At 55.4% G+C, this 17,719-nt stretch overlaps 1 protein-coding gene across 1 annotated transcript; it reads left to right on the top strand.

Annotated features, from left to right (window-relative positions):
• Positions 1-784: 784 nt before the first annotated feature.
• On the top strand, positions 785-10,547 carry VOLCADRAFT_89121 (uncharacterized protein; the record flags this gene model as incomplete). Its single annotated transcript, XM_002948791.1, has 16 exons — positions 785-795; positions 1,196-1,404; positions 1,499-1,628; positions 2,341-2,546; positions 3,257-3,316; positions 3,718-3,832; positions 4,021-4,093; positions 4,576-4,590; positions 4,634-4,828; positions 5,274-5,538; positions 6,064-6,128; positions 6,747-6,937; positions 7,469-7,517; positions 8,153-8,748; positions 8,795-8,924; positions 10,359-10,547. The coding sequence occupies 16 exons, from the start codon at positions 785-787 to the stop codon at positions 10,545-10,547; spliced, it is 2,499 nt and encodes an 832-aa protein (XP_002948837.1).
• Positions 10,548-17,719: the final 7,172 nt, after the last annotated feature.

Genomic DNA, 17,719 nt, shown 5'->3' with positions numbered 1-17,719 from the left:
ATGGATCGACCCGAGAGTTGTGAATTGTTGATGAATTTGCCGGCCTCTTGCATTCCCATGAGAGCCGCCGTATCCGTGTTGATTTGTGTGGCAGAAAAACTTCGTCGCACAAATCAAGCAGGCCCCCAAAGCCACCGACGAAGGCGTAGGGTCTGTGTCAAAGGAATGGAGTGGAGCCTAACCGACTTACGACACCTTCAATGGCCTACCTTGCAATCCTCCTCGCAATCCCCCGCGGCCATCGACTCTAGCCCATATGGCAACTACCCCCCAGGAATTCCCAAAGCTGTCGCTATAGTATGCATGGTACTTTAGTTTTTTCACATAAAGCACATAGAAAATGGAACCTGGCATCAAGGGTAAAGGGGCCGTCCGTTCGCCATAATTTGCCGACCCATGGGCCCATACGAAAGCTTTCTTAGGCGTCCGGAGAGCCAATCCTCAACAGTACGTATCATCCTAGCCCCACTATGTATTTCCAGCTCAACTTGCCGAAGGGACGAGGTGCGAGAGTTTGCCGTAAAAAAGGAAGCTTCTCATATCAGAAGCTACCACTGCGGTCCGTTTAACGAATAGCGGGACCTGCTTCTTGCCGGACGGTGAACCGCACGTTAAACCAGACGCTGGATCGTGCCCAGGATGTGCTCCAATGTGCTTGGACTTGTATGATGTAACACCCCTTCACCGCTGCCAGACCACCCTGTTTCACTCTTAGACATATTCCCAGGTTCTGATAATGACATGTCATCAGAATCAAACCAAATGCCACGTTGATCCATGATTTATGTCTAACAGGTGGGGTCCCCCTAGTCGCAATTGTTCCAGCAATTACGAGGCAAATCTGAGAAATAGAAACATAGCTGTTATGCATTACAGAGACCAAGAAACTACCTTGTATGCGCACCAACCGCTGGCACCGTAAATTAGGATTAAATCCTTTGGAAAGGTTTCATGTTACAGATAAGGCCGAACGCAGGAAACTCGCATGCGATAAAACTTGGGTTAGCAAGGTGTTTCCTACCAGGGAAACCGTACATTTACGAAAAGCGTTTGCTACTTCATAACAACCGTAAGAGGATCATGATGGCTTAGCTACATTGTATCTTGCGCTACAGCATTTCAGCATCATTCGGTGCTGATTTATGCATAAGTAGTTACGCTTGACCACCGGCACGAGCGGCCGGCTGCCTTGCAGGTTTTGCGCGATGCAGAGAATAAAAGTTGTCGTCGCGCATAGGCCTCCGTTTGTTTTCGTGGCCAATACGTCCACAGGGCAGCTCTTTTCGGGCCTTCTGATTGACCTGCTTAATAGAATCTTGATTACGGGCAATGGATCTTTTCAGTATGACATGTATGTGTCTGAAATAAATGCCGGCGGAACAAAGAGCAACGGAACGTGGAATGGTATGCTTGCAAGCCGCATTAACGGTGACTTGCTTCCAAGACGTCTGAAGGTCTTTAGGACTCCCTTCTCTTCCTGTTTTGGGTTGACACACAGGTGTCGTCGGCGAGCTCGTGGCCAAGCGTGCAGACGTCGCTCTGTTTCCCTTGACTCGGACTGCTTCCCGCCTCGAAGCCATCGACTGCACTTACTCCTACTACGACGCAGGTCTCGCGTTGCTTGTGGGGTAGGTATAAACTCGTGCTATGAGTAGCAACAATATCAACCTGCAAGCGTAAGCGCCGGCTCCTTCGCTGCATGCCCTGACACGTCACCTCGCAGCCAGCACAAAACCCGACCCTAAGCAGAATGCGATTGTTACAGTGGACTCTGAACGGATCGAGACCCCTAAGCAGCCTAAAACCTGGACCTAGCAGCTCATGTAAGGTCGACCGTGTGCTGCAGATGTATGTCCGAGACAGCAGATCGGTTTGCTGGTAGCTTCACCGCCATCGGCCCCGAGGGGTGTTCTTGGGGGGAAGATATTTTCTCACCCTTCCCGTCCTGTCCCGTGTCCCGTCTTTCGCAAAACTCGATAACAAGCACAACTCAATAACAAGCTCCACATCGCTAGCACCGTGAACCAGCAACTGTATCGTCCATGACCCAACTGTACTGAAACTCTGAAGCTCTGTGCGATCACTACTGCCTGCTGCTGCTGCTGCCGATGCCGCTGCTGCTGCTGACGCCACTATAAAAACTGACTGACTGCAATGATGACGTCATGGCCGGCATTAGGCACCCTCGACGGTCCGATGGTCGCGGTGGCCCTAAGACCACCGGGCTTATAACCCATCCCCCAGAACGATGCCACCTGTCCTGCCCTCCGAACAAGCTCCCCCCTCTGTTATGGCCCCCACGGCCCCCCATCTCGCTGCATTGCCCACTGGCCACTGCAGGGATGGTCAGACCGCCCCCGGCCCGCTGTCCGTCGTGGCGCCCTTTGAAGTAACGTTGTGGATCACACTGCTGTTCACTATCATTGGCGTTGCGCTGCTATTCTGGGGCCTGGATGCGTACGGCAAGTGGATCCGGAACAAACAGTTTAATGCGCTGCATGCTTCGGGGGTGATGTCAGCTGAGCAGGTGGCACATGCGAAACATGGTGAGGCCGGGCGGTGGGGGTGTATGTAAGTACTAATGACTGAGCCCGGTGTGTGTACATGTGTGTGTGTATACGTGTGTGTACGTGTGTGTGTACGTGTGTGTATGTGTGTGAAGGTTACAAGTATCTGACCGGGCCTGACACTGGCCTGGGGTTGCTGTCCAGCCCCAACGGAAAGCCTAAGCTCATTCCCCCGGACGGGGAGGGGCCTCTGTCCCCTCCTAAGCAGCCGAGAGCCGCAGGTCCGCTAGCTCCGCTCTCCCTCTCCCGGGGGAGGGGGAAGGTGTCGCACGCGCGCACGCTCTCACGAGCCGTCACGCGAGTTTCGTGCACATAGCCTGGCACACGCAACACGACTCCCCTCTCCGTCCCCGGCCTGATCCGGCTCTCGGGGTGGGGGGGGGGGTTCACTAAGAAAGAGGAAATCCGGAAACCCCACACAGACCCTACCTATCCTTACTACGGTAGGAGGCCATGCTGCAAAGCTAGGTTTTCCGTCGGGGGAGCAGGTGGGGCTCAAGAAACCCGTGCTAACCACCTCTCGAGCGCATACGGTGGGGGAGGTCATGGACTCGGCTAGCAGCTACCGACCAGCTCACCGACGGGGTCAGGGATACCTCGAGGCAACAGTACCACACCGGCACAACTACACACACAGCGTCACCCGGTCTGCCTGTCAGCCACCCCCTTCACCTGCGACCCCTCCCAAGCCCCCTACAGCAGCGACCTCTCAAAACCCTCCCAATGCCGCGGCCTTGGCTCAACCTGTGGTGAGGCGAGCTCCCTCCCCCTTGAAAAGCCCTCCACCCAGACCAAAAAAGGAGAAACCCTCCGGGGCCTATCCCCTCCCCCACCAGCGGGATAGCCCATCTACCGGGGTCCTCCCAGCACTCCTCCTATTCCCCCTCCCCTTCCTCTTCCAGCCCATCCTCTTGTATGCAACACAGGCGCTCGTCCACCACCGACGAGATGGGGTGGCCGGGACCCGCGCTGCTCCAGCCGCGCCGTGGCTCACGCTGAGCTCTGCAAAGCCCTGAACCTACTGCCAGAAGTCGAGCACTGTGCAGGCTCTCATGGCCTCCAGCGGGGCTGCTGGGGCTGCCCGCAGTCCCGCCCGTGCACGTTCCATGGCTGACAGCACCTTGTGACTGATCACATCCCCCACACACAGTGCTGCTGCACCCCTGCCGGTGCTTCCGTGAGCTGCATATTCGCCCCCGGGATATGGGTCTGGGCACGCAGGCTGCGATCTGCCCTACCACCGCTACTGGGCACTCCCAGAAGCGGTATGCGTGTGGGAAGCACTGCGGCACTTGCCGCTGTCCTGCCACTCCTCCGAATCCTCCGCAGCCACACGGCTCCACTGGGGGCCCGTGTAGATGCCCCGTGTTGCCGGGCAGGGTCACACTGTTGACAGCCAGGCGCCAGAGAGTCTCCTTGCGCTGCACTACCACTACCACTTTACCGCCCACAGCCGTTGCAGTGTTCCCGGCATGCGGCAATCCCGCTGTGCGTCGGCTGCTGCCATTTTTAGTGACATGAGGGATGTAGGTTATGTGTGTATGTGGGTGTTACAGAGTGGGTGGCTTTTGGGCCGTTTGTAAACATTTGGATACTGGCCTAGGATTGGACAGCATAGAGCATACCATTACCGCATTGTACTACGCCATACGAACTGAAAGTCCAAAGCTATTTAGAATTCCTCCTCATCCAGTCACCCGAACATCCGTAGAGACAGAGGGTCCCTAGCGATCGCCACCAGTCTAGCTTGTTGTTGAATCCACCATGTGTGTCCCCGTTCGAAGTCACCTCCGCATCTCATCCACTAGCCAGAAGCTTAAGCTCCCGAGAAATGTCGGGGGGCTAGCCAGGAATTGAACCGAGGACCTTGACTGGCTACATCACCAAACCAGACCAGATCATGCTTGTATAAAAGATCTGAGCGACACATACATCAGTAAATGATTTGCTGTGGCTCCTCCCCCTCCTCCCCCTCCTCCTCTACCTCCACTTCCTCCCCCACCTGGAGGTTCTGATGGCCATGGTACCTCAACCCTTCCGTCATTCCTCACCCACCAACCTCAGAGGACTACAATCCCGTGATGATGAGCTTCATGGCGGCTGCGGGTGCCCCAGAGCGACCCGGCCGCAATAGCTGGGGCGTACAGGTGCTGTACGTGGTGTATTGCTTCTTTTGCATGATCATACTGTCATCCTACACCGCCAACCTGACGTCGTACTTGGCTGTACGGCGGGCCTACGTGGGAATTTCGGGGCTGCAGGTAAATCTGCCATCTGCCATCCAGAGGGCGTATTGAAGGGAAGACCTGGAAAAGTTGGGACAAAGAAATGTCTGAAGGGATTTGACGACAGTGCCGCAGCTTTGTTTAGGCGCTTGTTTTGGGGATCGCTCAGGGGACTGGAAGCCATTGCTCCGCCTTGCGGGGCTAACGGGCTCCCTCCCTATGGCCCTCCACCACAAACCCACCTGCGCGCTTCTAATCCCCCGCTGTCCTCACCATCGCCATCACCCAGCCTGCTGGTTCGCTAGTACTAATAGGCCTTATGTTCTAACCGGTTGTTGTGTCTAAAAAACTCTCTTTTCGTACCCTCGCTTTTCAGCGGTCTGCATTCCCCCGTGTTGCCTGCATACATGCACACATGCTTCTGTCTCTCTTCCCCTTGTCGCCCGTGTTCGCAATGCCCGTGTCCGTCCTCCTGCCCCAGGACCTGGTCAAGGATAACGCACTGGTGGGCGTCAACCCCAGCGGCTCCACTGCTGCCTACTTCACCGCCAGCAAGGACTCCCTGGCCACACAGCTCCAGCCCAACGTGCGGTACTGCGACACAGCCACCTGCGTGGCTTGGGTGCGACAGGGAGTAGTGCGGGCCTTCGTAACCGATCAGCCGGTGTTGCTCTACCTATCGCAGCGGCAGCCTTGCGACATGGCGGTGGCGGGCGAACCTTTTGGACCAGGTGCCTGGGGTAGGGGTAAGGGGGGCACCAGGAGGGCCATCGGTGCGGATTTTGTGGTGGGCGGCGACATGGGATTTAGATAAATTTCAATTAGGGACCAGGGACTGGTCATCATTCGGTGAACGGCTATGACTGGAGAACCGCTGTACGCCGTGCACCTGCCTTGCACGGTCATCTGATCGTCCTGTTCCGGTTTGTTGCCGGCTGCTCTCACCTAGTCATGCCAGTAGTTTGCCCTGGCATGTCTGCACTGTAACGCTGGTGACACCGTTGGAACATGCCCCGCATATCCGCAACGATGTAACCCCGTGCGCACTCCCCCTGTGCCACAATGCTATCCCCCACCCACGCACTTGCATGGCTTGGCAGGTAACCGGGTGACCTGACCGGGTGATGAGAACGTTGGGTTGGGGATGATCTCCTTGTGCTGCTGATGCGCCCCACGGCTCCACACGCACCCTTGCAACCCCCCAACTGCACACTCAATACCCCCATGTTCGTAATACCTCCTTCACGCCTCCATCACTTACCCCCTCGCAGGTAACTTGGTGATTGGGCTGCAAAAGAACTCCTCTCTGCTGCCGTTTTTTAACTCAGCTCTGCAGGTAGGTAGATGTAAGGGGCCTTGTTCGGGGGCAAATGAAAAGGAGGATACATATGAAGACGAGGCAACCTATCCGTGCACTGCCCAGCTACCGCTACTTTGCTTCCCCCCCCGCCGGTGTGTCTGTGTGATGGTGTCTACCATGATGGGTCTGTATCTACATATGCCCTCTAGAGGGTGGATCTACCCCGTCTGTCCTGTATCATGAATACACCCACTGCGTGTCTTGTTGTTGTCAGTGCTGCTCCTCCATCCTCCCTGCGTGGCGCCTCCGTCCGCGCCCCTCCTCTGTAACCCCCTGCATTCATCCTCACCCTATCATCACACGTCATTGTAGTTAGTCGTGGTGCGCTGTACAGCCACATGTGGCAACGCGCAGCACCCGCCCGCAATTTCCCGCCTCACCTGCTTGTCCCGCTACTGAACCTAGTCGCCAACTGATGGTGTCTCTATCCCCGGGGTCTCTCCGTTTGTATTACTGTTTGTTCTCCTGCGTGGTCCTGAGTGGCAGCCGCACCGTCTCACCCACACCCAACCGCCACATATATCTGTCCTCCTCCTTCCGTCGCTGCTGCTGCTGCTGCTGCCCCACCGTTCCCTGTTGATATGGCGACAAAAGACGTTCTCGGAGGACGGCACACTGAGTTTGCTGCGACGCATCTGGTTTGATGGACTGAGCCAGTGCGATGGCAGCGATGCTGAGCTGGACAGCAGCCGTCTCACCATCAGCCAGATGTTGGGAGCCTTTGTGTTTTTGGCTATTGGTATCCTCATTGCCTTTACCACCGGCACTGTGGAGAACCTGAAATGGTGCGTGTGAAGGACAGGTTGGGGGTTGTGGACGGCCATGTACGCCACCATGCGCTCCGCGCTGATGTGGGCGCTATGTCTTATTGGGGTGTGCGGTGTAGAGCCGGTGCCGCCAGCCAGCTGGTGCTGGTGGAGTCCGTGTGCTTTGCTTGCCGTGAGGATAAGCGGCTCCTAGAAAGGCGAGCACACGGGCTGCAATCTGGCATGGTGGTACCGTATGACATATAGGGTTTCGCATTTGGTTATCGGGCCTCTACACAAGTCCTGGCCTAGGCTTGCCTGGAAGTGTACTTAGGACTCGCAGGAAGGACTCGCAACATGTCAGCGCTGCAGGACTGCAGCAGACACCGCAGATCCAAACTGCATTCTTGACTTAGGACAGATTCAAAACAGGCATCGAGTAGACTTCCTGAAGATCACTAATGATTTCTGTGGCTAAGGTTGTGCCGTCATAACTTGCCCTACCCTACCGGCAAGGCCCTTCCTGAACCCAACCGAATACACCCCTCCACTCCACTCCACTCCACGTAGGTGTCTTGCACGGGCCTACGCCAAGTCCTACTCAGAGCAAAGTGTGCGGGTAGGTTTGGTGGGGGGCTGCGGGATCTGTGCGCCGTTCAGATGATATGCAAAACAGGTGGATGGTGTGCTGTATGGTGTGATAAATCGTAGAAATGACAAGATGTGTTCAGGTGGCCCAGAAGCCTCCCACTCTGTAACAATTCAATTCAAAGATGATATGCGCACACAGATAGGAGCCATGAGACGCAGATGTAGAGGGGAGTGTTCCCTGGGCTTCCAGGAGCAGCTTCCCTACCGAGGTTGTGGTTGGTTCTGTCTCTTTGTCCCGTGCAGCCATTGCGTGCCCGTATGAAGGCCCTGATCCGTATTAGGCCCCTGGCCCAACCTGTGTGCATCCGGTGGTCATCGCCTTCCTCATGCCCTCCATGTCCATTCCCCGCTGCTTGCTCGAGACCTCCCGTTCCTTTTGGACCTCAGCCGCTTCTGTTGCCATGGAGCCCTTCGACCCCTGTTTGATATAGCAGACTTATATAATTTCAAGCTACACAACCAGCAGCTCCTTCCCCCTGTGTCCCTCTTGACAGTACACCTATCCTCACTACTCCTGTTCCTCCACATTCCAACTTACTACTATTATTTTCATAAATTTGAAATGTGGTATGTTGTCACACACCACCTACCTGTCTTTCTCAGGCGGCGCAGAACCTCTCCTCGAATGGCCAGCTTACTCGCAGCTCCACCTTCCTCCGGCAAGCCGAGCGCCTGCGGACCTCTACCTGGCACCGTCTCTCCATTGCGGTGCTGGGCATCAGCAAGCCGGCGCAGCCAATGCCTGAGCCGTCCATGGAAGGCCGCCCCTCGAACACAGGACCGCATCAAGGCCGTACAGAAGCGTCTGCATTGATGGCCTCGATAGTAAAGCGGAGGCGTGTGGAAGCGTCTAATGGTGGTGGCCAGGGTGATCATGCTGTTAGCATTACCACAAATACCGTCACCGGTGTCACTGCGGATGGCACACAGCCCCGTGATCTTGTACTCCTCGTAGACTATGGCGGCGTGGTCGCTACTGCAGGCAACGGTGACGTCAATGAGTGCCGTGGCGTGGGAGATGACGGTGTGCGTGCGGCTGTTGCAGCCGGCAAAGAGTCGCCCAATGAGGTGACGAACTGTGTTGCCGCGATGGAGGCACCCGCGCTGGAGCCGATGGTATCGTCTGTCTGCTCCCAGGCCTTTCCTCATGTCGATCAGCGGAGTGGGCGTGGCCGTGCACTGTCTGGACGGCTCTCCAGGTGCCAGAGCAGCGCTGGTCCCCCACCGCCACCGCCACCGCCGCAGCTTCTGCTGCTGCAAGGAGGAGCTCCATCAGCAGGAGGGCGCCTTTCACCCCGAGCATGGTCTCCAAGGGTTGCACCCGCTGGCTCTGACAGCGTCTACTACAGCTGTTATGGCACTGCCGGGCCAGCAGGTGTGGATGGCAGCGCATGTTGTGAGGGAGGAAAGGGGGATGGTGGCAGTGGTGTTGGCGGCCTGCAGCAGCAATAGCCCCAAAGCCACTAGCACCTCAGCCTCAGCCACTATATATTGGTGACGCAGCCGTCTTAGGCCGCCTCTGAATCCGCTGCTGGCATTGTTGTTGCCGCAGCGGCAGGGCGACGGCTGAGCGCTGACGGAGTTTAGTCTAGAGGACAGCAGCAACAGCACCAGCAGCAACGGCACCACTCATAACAGCAGCACGCAGTAGCAAGGCTATGAGGGGGTGCGGCCGCTGGAATGAGGAACAGCAGACGTTTTGTCAGTGTCTCCCACAGTAATGGCAGCAGCAGCAGCATTGGTAATGGCATCAGCAGCAGCATGGGCAGCTGCATCTCGGCCGCTGAGTGAGAAGGGTAATGATGATAGTAGCAGCAGTAGTGGTGCATCTGCCATCTGCAACAGCCTCGGAGGCGGAGCCCAGCAGGATCTGGTAGGTAGGTGATGATGAGGGGCACTACACGGTTTGTGTATTGCCGTGGGTAGGTCGGACGTCCACAGGCATCCATGTTCCTACTAGTACGAGCGAGCAGTGATAGCATGTTCCTGCTGCGACAAAGTAAGAAGAAGGTTTAAGGGAAGGTGGAATCACATCGCTTGCAATGAGGCGATGATGAGAAGCTCGTGGTCACACCGGTTGTTAATGATGTGGATGTCCAATCATGGCGATTGTTGTGACTGTTGTTGGTATTATATCGCCGGACGTTTAGTAGCGAGGTAGTGCTGGCAGCCGCTATAGTCACGTGTTTTAAAGCAGCGACAGCTATCGCCGCCAGGGTGGTGGTGACTGCACTGGTACTTGTGCGTTTTGCTGTGTGATGACTAGCAGCAGCAGCAGCAGCAGGCTTGATGTTGCAGTAATGCAAGGTTGAAACTGGAGAGGGGCGGAGATATATATATGCCTAGGAGGGAGGTATGGCTGAGGGAGCTAGTGTGTACGTCGTCGTTGCCTGATAAGGGATTGACTACTTGGTACATTGAGTTGGTTTCCTAAGGTCTATGGGTGAGCATGGCAAGTTATAGATGAGCATATAATATATACGCGACCTCAGGTTTGTTGAAGCAAGGATAGTCAGGCGTTTGGCAGTTGCACCGATTACGTAGTCGCTGCTGCTGAGAGCTCGCGCTGGCGATTACGTAGCTCTGTGATTTGGTTGACCTTCGTCTGCTGCGCTGTATGTGCTTGTGCGTTGTTTAACGATATTGTGTTGTATAATTTTGGTTCGCATCCGTCATGATGATTAAGGCAATCCTCTGAAATGCCTTGCCAGTTTTCTTACCTGTTACAGCATATTACAGCGGATGCGGTGGCCCTCGGTAGTAGCTGGCCGCTGAAAAGGCCTCTCGAGATGCTGGTGGACGCGCTTAGCGCGTATTTGTAGAGGTTACGTGTGCCGTACTGTGCCGTACCAGCTACTACACCGTCTACCTGGCGGAATGGGACCGCGAGCTTCTCTGCTGTAATCGTACTTTCGCAACCCCCGCAACGCCGGATGATGACGCTATCAACGTCATCTCGGACATCTCATTTGGTGCAGCTCAGGTTGGCTTGACTTGACTTGGCTTGACTTGACTTGACTTGACTTGACTTGACTTGGCTTTCCTGTTTCGTAGTTACGGTGTTATAAAACAATATTACTGAAGTGGTCGTGCTTTGCTTGTTGTTGAATGAATCTTGGCAGTGAAGCAAACGGGTAGTGGTTGCGGTGTGAGACAGTGTGCGAGCACCTGCATGATTTAGGTTATCCACAAATGTACTGTGGGTGCTCCAGCATGCATGCAACGGCGGCCGACGATGGGGTCGCTGTACTCGTGATGTGTGGTGCCGTACTTATTACCGTACATTTGTGGTGTGCACGCGATCTAGACCTCAAATGCGTTATTTACCGTAGCAGTTGGCGGACTTGTTTGCAACAAGTCCCTCTGACGGTATTGGCGGTTAATGTTGCATGTTGCACCCCATCACATTACGTGCACACTTCGGGATAGAAGATGATGATACATACAGAAAGATAGTTTTGGCTGGGGTGCTAATGGCTGATTGCCTCGAACCAGCCCTAAATGAATTCAGCACTCGAATGCTGTCGTCTTATTTTCCCGCATCTCTTGTTTTGTTATTTTTGCTGCTCGGAATGCCGCTGGTCCGACACCTTTGCTTTGCTTTGCTCTTCCTTTCGTCGATTAAGAACACTGTCCTTTTAGATAGATGCCACTGTCTCTGAAGTATGAGCAGTGAGGGCAGGATCGTCTTGCAATGAGCTTTTTTCTTTTTGTGATACCGCTTTCCTTTTTATTAACCTTGGGCGTTGCTGTGTCACCTCTGCATGCCCGCTATCCACGGCGGCCTGTCTTGCTGTGTATTATTATTATCATGCCGCGTGTGTTGTGGTTTCCTGTTGGATGGTTCGTTACCAGGGTAGTGGTGCTGTGGAAATAGCCTTGCGTGGTAATTGGGTTGTGAAGTACGAAGGATGCGGACACAAAAGTTCGATTTCCCGTAGCGTGTGACGTGTATGCACATTCGGAGGCTATCATGTCTACGGGCTCCGGGGCTGGTACCAGCCGGTACCAACGGTGGTACATTTATTACATTATCTCGGTGACCCTTGAATCGAAGGCGGATTCCTAAAGTCAACTTATTACAGGAAATAAGATACACACATGCCGGGGATATATCTTTATCAGAGCCCTGTATGTGGCTTATTACATAAACAGTGAATTCGATTGTTGGAATGGTTCGTGGGGGCTTTGCTTGTGCCCGACCCTTGAGCGCGTAACCTTCGATCGCCTGTGGTAACAAAAACATTTAATGCACAAGGAATTAGTGCGCAAGGATGGGGGTGCCCCGAAACGTCGAGTAAGGTAGGGACTGCCAGGCCGGTGGCCAGGGGTAAAGCTCTTCACCCTAGTAACCCCTGCTTCACGCAATCACGAGCAACATGTATTGATACGCAAGCATGACCATAAATATGCTCAGCTAGAGGTACGTGTACGGCTTAAGATGATAATAATCATTCTAGCTAGATGTACATGCCGTAATCCGGTGATAGATGCCTACACGCTTGCAGCAGACGGTTGGGTAGTGCAACCATACGCGCCGTACAACAGCGCCATCAACGAGCGACATGCATTCCTAACGGATGTATATATACATCGCAACAGAAATGCCAATTTGATAGATAATGATTAGTTGAGTACTTGCCTTATCACTTAGGGGTCGTCTGGACGGAGAGGCACCTGTAGGCAGGAAAGTGTGCTTGACTTCATCTGGCGAGCCTCCTGGTCACCGAAGCGAATTTGCTGCTGAACGCTGTAGATTAGGACAGAAGCCGCAGCGGAAACCTGTCAGTACTCTCTGACACTGTGAACTCGCACTCCTGTTACTTACACTAGCCCTGTGCGGTCCAGCCGTACGCACCAACGACATTCAACAGAGTACGATCTCGGCACTCAGATACTCAGAAAACCTTGGGTTTCTTTCGCTTTCACTCAGAAAACCTAAGGGTAATTACAGATGATTGATGATCTCGTGCGGTGCTTCCTCACCATGATATGGTGACGTTATCATGAATACAGTATACTGGGTCGCAAGTGCGTGTTGCTGCTCACCAAGTGCTACCTACCTGCGGGTCAGTCAGGTAGGGTTGCCTTGCATAACAGGGCTTAAGGCGAACTTGTGGCCCCTTGTGGCCAGCTTAAGGCCAGCGTCGATTGCATAAGGTATGCATGGCTCGTTGGCTGCTGGCTGCTAGGTGTAGGGTGAGCCTAGATTCCGCTCGAGAGGCTCACAGGAGACACGGCGCCACAGCTAACGGCGGACAGGCCGGCGGCACAGCGGGTTTCTCGGCAAGCAAAGCTTTCGTTCGCTAGTTATAGCTGGCTGGCTGGCTGGGCTGCTGCTGCAAGCACGGCAATCTGTGATGGTTCATAATCCGGTCCTGACTTACATGCCCGGCGAACCCTGGACTGAATACCCACACACCGCCACAATAACGCCATTAATCGGCTGGTTTAACAAAATGGACTGCAGACCGAATGAAACCGGTTGGAGGCAGGCTCCACAGCGCAATTCGAATACCTCCGGCGAGCCTGCCAGAACATTTCAAGACCCCGACAGACCGATTTTTTGTCAGGAATAAAATCCAGGCTAATTCTGCGACAGAGCTCTTCCCCAATTCCAGCCCGGATCCTACCCTATAGGCCAGACCATCAATTCACGTAATCGGCCTGTGGCCTGTGGCCGATAAAGGGGTACCCTTACTACATGCTGCGCATGCAAAGGACGTTGGTCAGAAAGCCGTAGGCTGTACTTGTGGTTTGCATGTTGATTAAGTGCTCGTCCTGTAGTGCGGTACGGCAAGTGCGGTGCAGGAATTCGCAGCCCAGAGCTGGGCAGAGGACAGGGACGGATACCCTAGTTCGTTACAAAGGTTAGCTGGGAACAAGGCGCTAACTTCAGACAACGCAAGATCGCCCGATAACTGTGCAAGCAAGCACAAGTCAGAACCCCGCCCACCCGCCCGTCGATGTGGTGGAGAGGGGAGGGGGACGAGCCACGAAGTGAGCGCCAGGGCTAAGAGGAGCGGCACCAGCAGGAGGCGGAGGCTAGGATTGGGGACCGGAGCCGCGAGGGACACGAGTGGGCCGAGAGGTGTCGGTGTAGCGCTCCAGGACTTGGGGGCTGCGGATCTGGGAGAAGGTGTGGAGCTCCTCGCGGGAGGCGCCAGCAGCCTGCGTCGCCTGGATAGCACCACGACGAAACCCATGAGGGGTTTGCCTGACGTAAACACCAGCCTCCTCCAGGTGTTTGCCCACTCGCATGGCCAAAGCGCTGCTGGAAAACGGGCGCTCCACGAAGCGTTGGTGACCCCAGTCAGTGGGACGGAAGAGGTAGTCGGAGATGGCGGACCCTGGGGGAGCATCGGGGGCATGGCACAGCTGCCAATAGAGGGCGAGGGTGCGGATGAAGCAATGTCGTGGAGAAGGGTCGGGGCGCAGTTCCAAAGGGGGAGCTCGGCGCCCTTTGGATGTTTTGGTCCCAAGTTGCTCAATCCGTAAGGAGAGGGAGGGGTAGGCACCGAACGTGTCCGATAGAGGCAAGGGAAACCCGCGGAAGGGACCACCACCCCGCGGGTCACGGAAGTCACGTAGCCGCAGTTTGCCTGTGTCATGGCCGCGGTAGCTGGTGTGCCACATAAATTGGCAGCACAACATATCGCGTAGCAACAGCAGGCAGGCTAGGGAGGTGGTGGAAGCCTGGAATCCGGACCAGAGGTGATCCATGAGGGTGGTAAAATCGCGAGGGCTAAGGGGCACGGCGGCTTGCTCCTCGTAGCCACGGTCGGCGGCGAGGCGACTATAGCCAGTCTTGTAGGAGGACAAGGCGCTGGAGCAGCAGGGGTTGCCCATGCCGGTTCCACGGTCATAAGTGCTGCCACGGCCCAAGCGGTTAAACAGTCCGGAGAGCAGACCCAGATGATTGTTGACAGTGTTGGGACCCGGATCATCCACCCGACGGTTGGGAAGCCAGTGGGCCTCCAAGTAGACGAGCAGGTCGTCATCAGTGCAGGACAGCAGGGTACAGCCATGGGGCAGGGTGGCCAGCCATGCAGAGAGGTCACGACCGGCAGCCTCCTGACGGGCAATGGTTTCGCGAGCCAACGAGTTGTCGCAGACGGTGGCAGCCTTCGCGAGGGCGACGGTATAGATCTGGCGGCTGGAAGGTGGATCCAGTACAGCAGAGGGTACGGAAGTGGGGTGGACGTGCGCAGCCAAGATCTGGGGCAGAGTAGGCTCCGGCAGTGCCTGGATGGCAGAAAAAGATAGGTGAGGTAGGCGTGATGGGGAGAGGAGACAGGACCCAGGCGCGGGGGCAAGCCTACCGGGTGGGCAGCATCAGAGAGGCCGGGAGCTTGAGACAAGTCCAGAGTGGGGATCGGGCCCACGGAGGGGGCGAGGGGGTAGGGCCCCCGAGGGACAGGAAAGGACGGAAGTAAGGAAGATGCCGAGCCAAGGAGACGCGCCCCAGGTAGGGCCGGGGGAGGCAAGGAAAGCCTACCCGGCACCGGACAGGCAAGGTGTGGGTCCTGCAGTCAGGTAGGCAACCGTAAGAGAGGGCCGGGGGAAGCAATGCGCAGGGAGATGGGGACGTGCACCGGGTAGGCAGAGGACCCGGTCGAATGAGGAGGAGTCACATAGAGGAGGCGTAACAGCGGCGAAGGAGAACGCCGCTTCTGTGAAGAAGCAGAGGCGGGGTGGAGGTGAATGGGAATGGTAGCGGCAAGCGCAGTTACCTGAGGGACGAGCCGAACTAGAGGCAATGCGGCGGAGACCTGTTAACGAGGTAGGAAATATGAGTGGTAGGTAGAAGGCGGTCGGCGTGAGGCTGGAGGCTTACGTTTTCTGTTGGCGATGACTGCATTAGGTTATTTCGTACTCTCTACTCGATTGCCGTGCGAGCGGCCCACCCGCCCTCCCACTAACAGCCAAATGGCTGGTCGGAGTTATCTTTGAAGGGTTTGGGTACCGCGGGAGTGTGGTCGCAGACGCAAAAAAAAAACGGCCTTCCCCACAGAAAGTTAGTAGCGAGTACGGATCACGCGCTGACATTTAAGCAATAGCCTCGGACTCGGCAGGGGCCTGATCCTGGTCAGCAAGGGGCGCTTCGCGATGCCTTTCATAAGATTGTTGAAATTTAAGAAAAAGTCTAGCCAAACGCCTTCGCTCGGCAAGAGTGAAGCGCATCGCGTCAAGGAGGATCGAACTTGACCCTCGATACCAATAGCAGTCGCTCACCTGGCGGGTCGACTGGCAAAGCGGAAGCGTAGAGTTGGTAGTCCTCACCGAGGCAGGAAGAAGTCCAACCCAGCGGCAAGCACTAGCGTACATAGACGCGTACGAAACAATTAGAGACGGCGGCAGCGGAGTCTTGAACTCCGAACACCTAGTAATGTGATACGTCAGTGTCTGGCCAGAGCACCCCCCCGGGTAGCTTATATCTCGGCCTACCTGCCGGAGATTCCCTACCCCGAAGCGACAAATAGGCCCGCAGACCAGCCGCTTCAGGGCAGCACCCTAACGTAGCTACGTAGCTACGTATACGCAAAACCGAAGTAACCAGCACAGTCACTCGCGGCGACACATATCCACGCCAGTCCGTACATCGTACAGTGGCACTCCAAATTCACAGAAACCTTAGTTTTCTGTATGCTTCACGTCGCTTAGAAAACTATCAGATGGTTATGCAAGTTACGCATTCGATTCGCATGACGTCCTCAACTGCATGTTCCCTTCCTAAGAATCACGGCATCGTACGGACGGAAATATAGCGCGAGAAACGTTACTATGACCTCGACCTCGGTCCATGGAGCCTGGTAAACTTGTTTCTGCTCATACGATGTTTGTCAGCTACAAGCGAAATGCCATACAGTATCGAGTGTTAACGGCTTTCGATATTGCGCGTTAGCGGGGCGAGATAATATGTTTGGTCGTTACAGCCACATGGCCATAAGGCGTGGGGGCAATCCTACAGGGCGGGCGGCCCCTGACGCACTTCACGCTCTAGCGGGTATATGTACTGATGGTGTGTGCCGTACTGTACGACAGTTACGACACTGCGCCTTCTCAAGGGGATAAACCGTCTGGGGCCCTCTCAGGTCCCAGCCGCGCACCAGCAGCCTGCGCCCACCTTCTCCTACCCTTGGGCAGTGGGTCGCAAATCCACATCACGCATGCACTCATCCATTACTGTCCATTCAGGGATCCAGAACGCAGCTGCAGGCAGCATACCATGTGAAGTACCAGTAGAAACACCAGCACGGCAACAAATTAAGCTAGCACTGCCGCCTTGCTTCCACTCCTTCCTGCCTGCCGCTGTATTCACGATTATCATATGCCACTTGTGTATGTGCAGATGGTGGCGGACTTGAGCGGTCTGCCTGTGGTCTCCTCAGTCACTGTTTCGCAGACTGGTCAGGTGCTGCCGCAAAATAGTGGAAACATCAACGTCTACGTGGGGACACCTGTCACGGTGCGATGCATGCATGTTTAGACATGTTGCCCGTTTGAATAATCGCTTTTTGTCCTGTGTTTGCGGGTAGAGACACTTAAATACACATAAACGTGCCATGCAGTGACTCATACAGAAAGCACTGTGTAGTAGCCGGCACACCGTACGGCACCGTGAACAACTACAAATACGCGCTAAGCGCGTCCACCAGCATCTAGAGAGGCCTTTTCAGCGGCCAGTTACTACACACTGTTGTTAGGGTGTATTCGCGTGGCTGTGATGCGTGTGCCATATCGGCATACACTGACGGTGCAGCCAACCCTCACTGCTGTCCCTCACTGGTGGTCAGGTCGGGGAGTGAAGCCACCCCTCGCTGTGGTGATAGGGGAATTGAGAGTTTGTTGAACACAGGGGTGTGTGTGTGTTGGTCTGTGAATCTGGTTGTGAGGGCATGTGGGGGTTGCAAGAGGATGCTTATGTGGTGATGGCACATTGAGGTACCTAACGTTTCGGTACTCCTTACACGCATTGCTTAACACGTGTGTATATGCAGGTGGTGTTTACTGTGACGGACCCCAATGCTGGTGATGTAATTACAGCCTCCAGCAGCACCTTGCCGTCTGGAGCCACCCTCACAACCACACCCAGCAGCGGTGTCGCACCCGTAACAGTGACCTTCAGCTGGACCCCTAGTGCCACCTCCCCTGCCTCGGGTGTCGTAA

Source organism: Volvox carteri (assembly GCF_000143455.1).
Source record: "Volvox carteri f. nagariensis unplaced genomic scaffold VOLCAscaffold_11, whole genome shotgun sequence".
Lineage (NCBI taxonomy): Eukaryota > Viridiplantae > Chlorophyta > Chlorophyceae > Chlamydomonadales > Volvocaceae > Volvox > Volvox carteri.
Note: the sequence above shows the minus strand (reverse complement) of the source record. Positions and strands in the feature narration are given on the sequence as shown.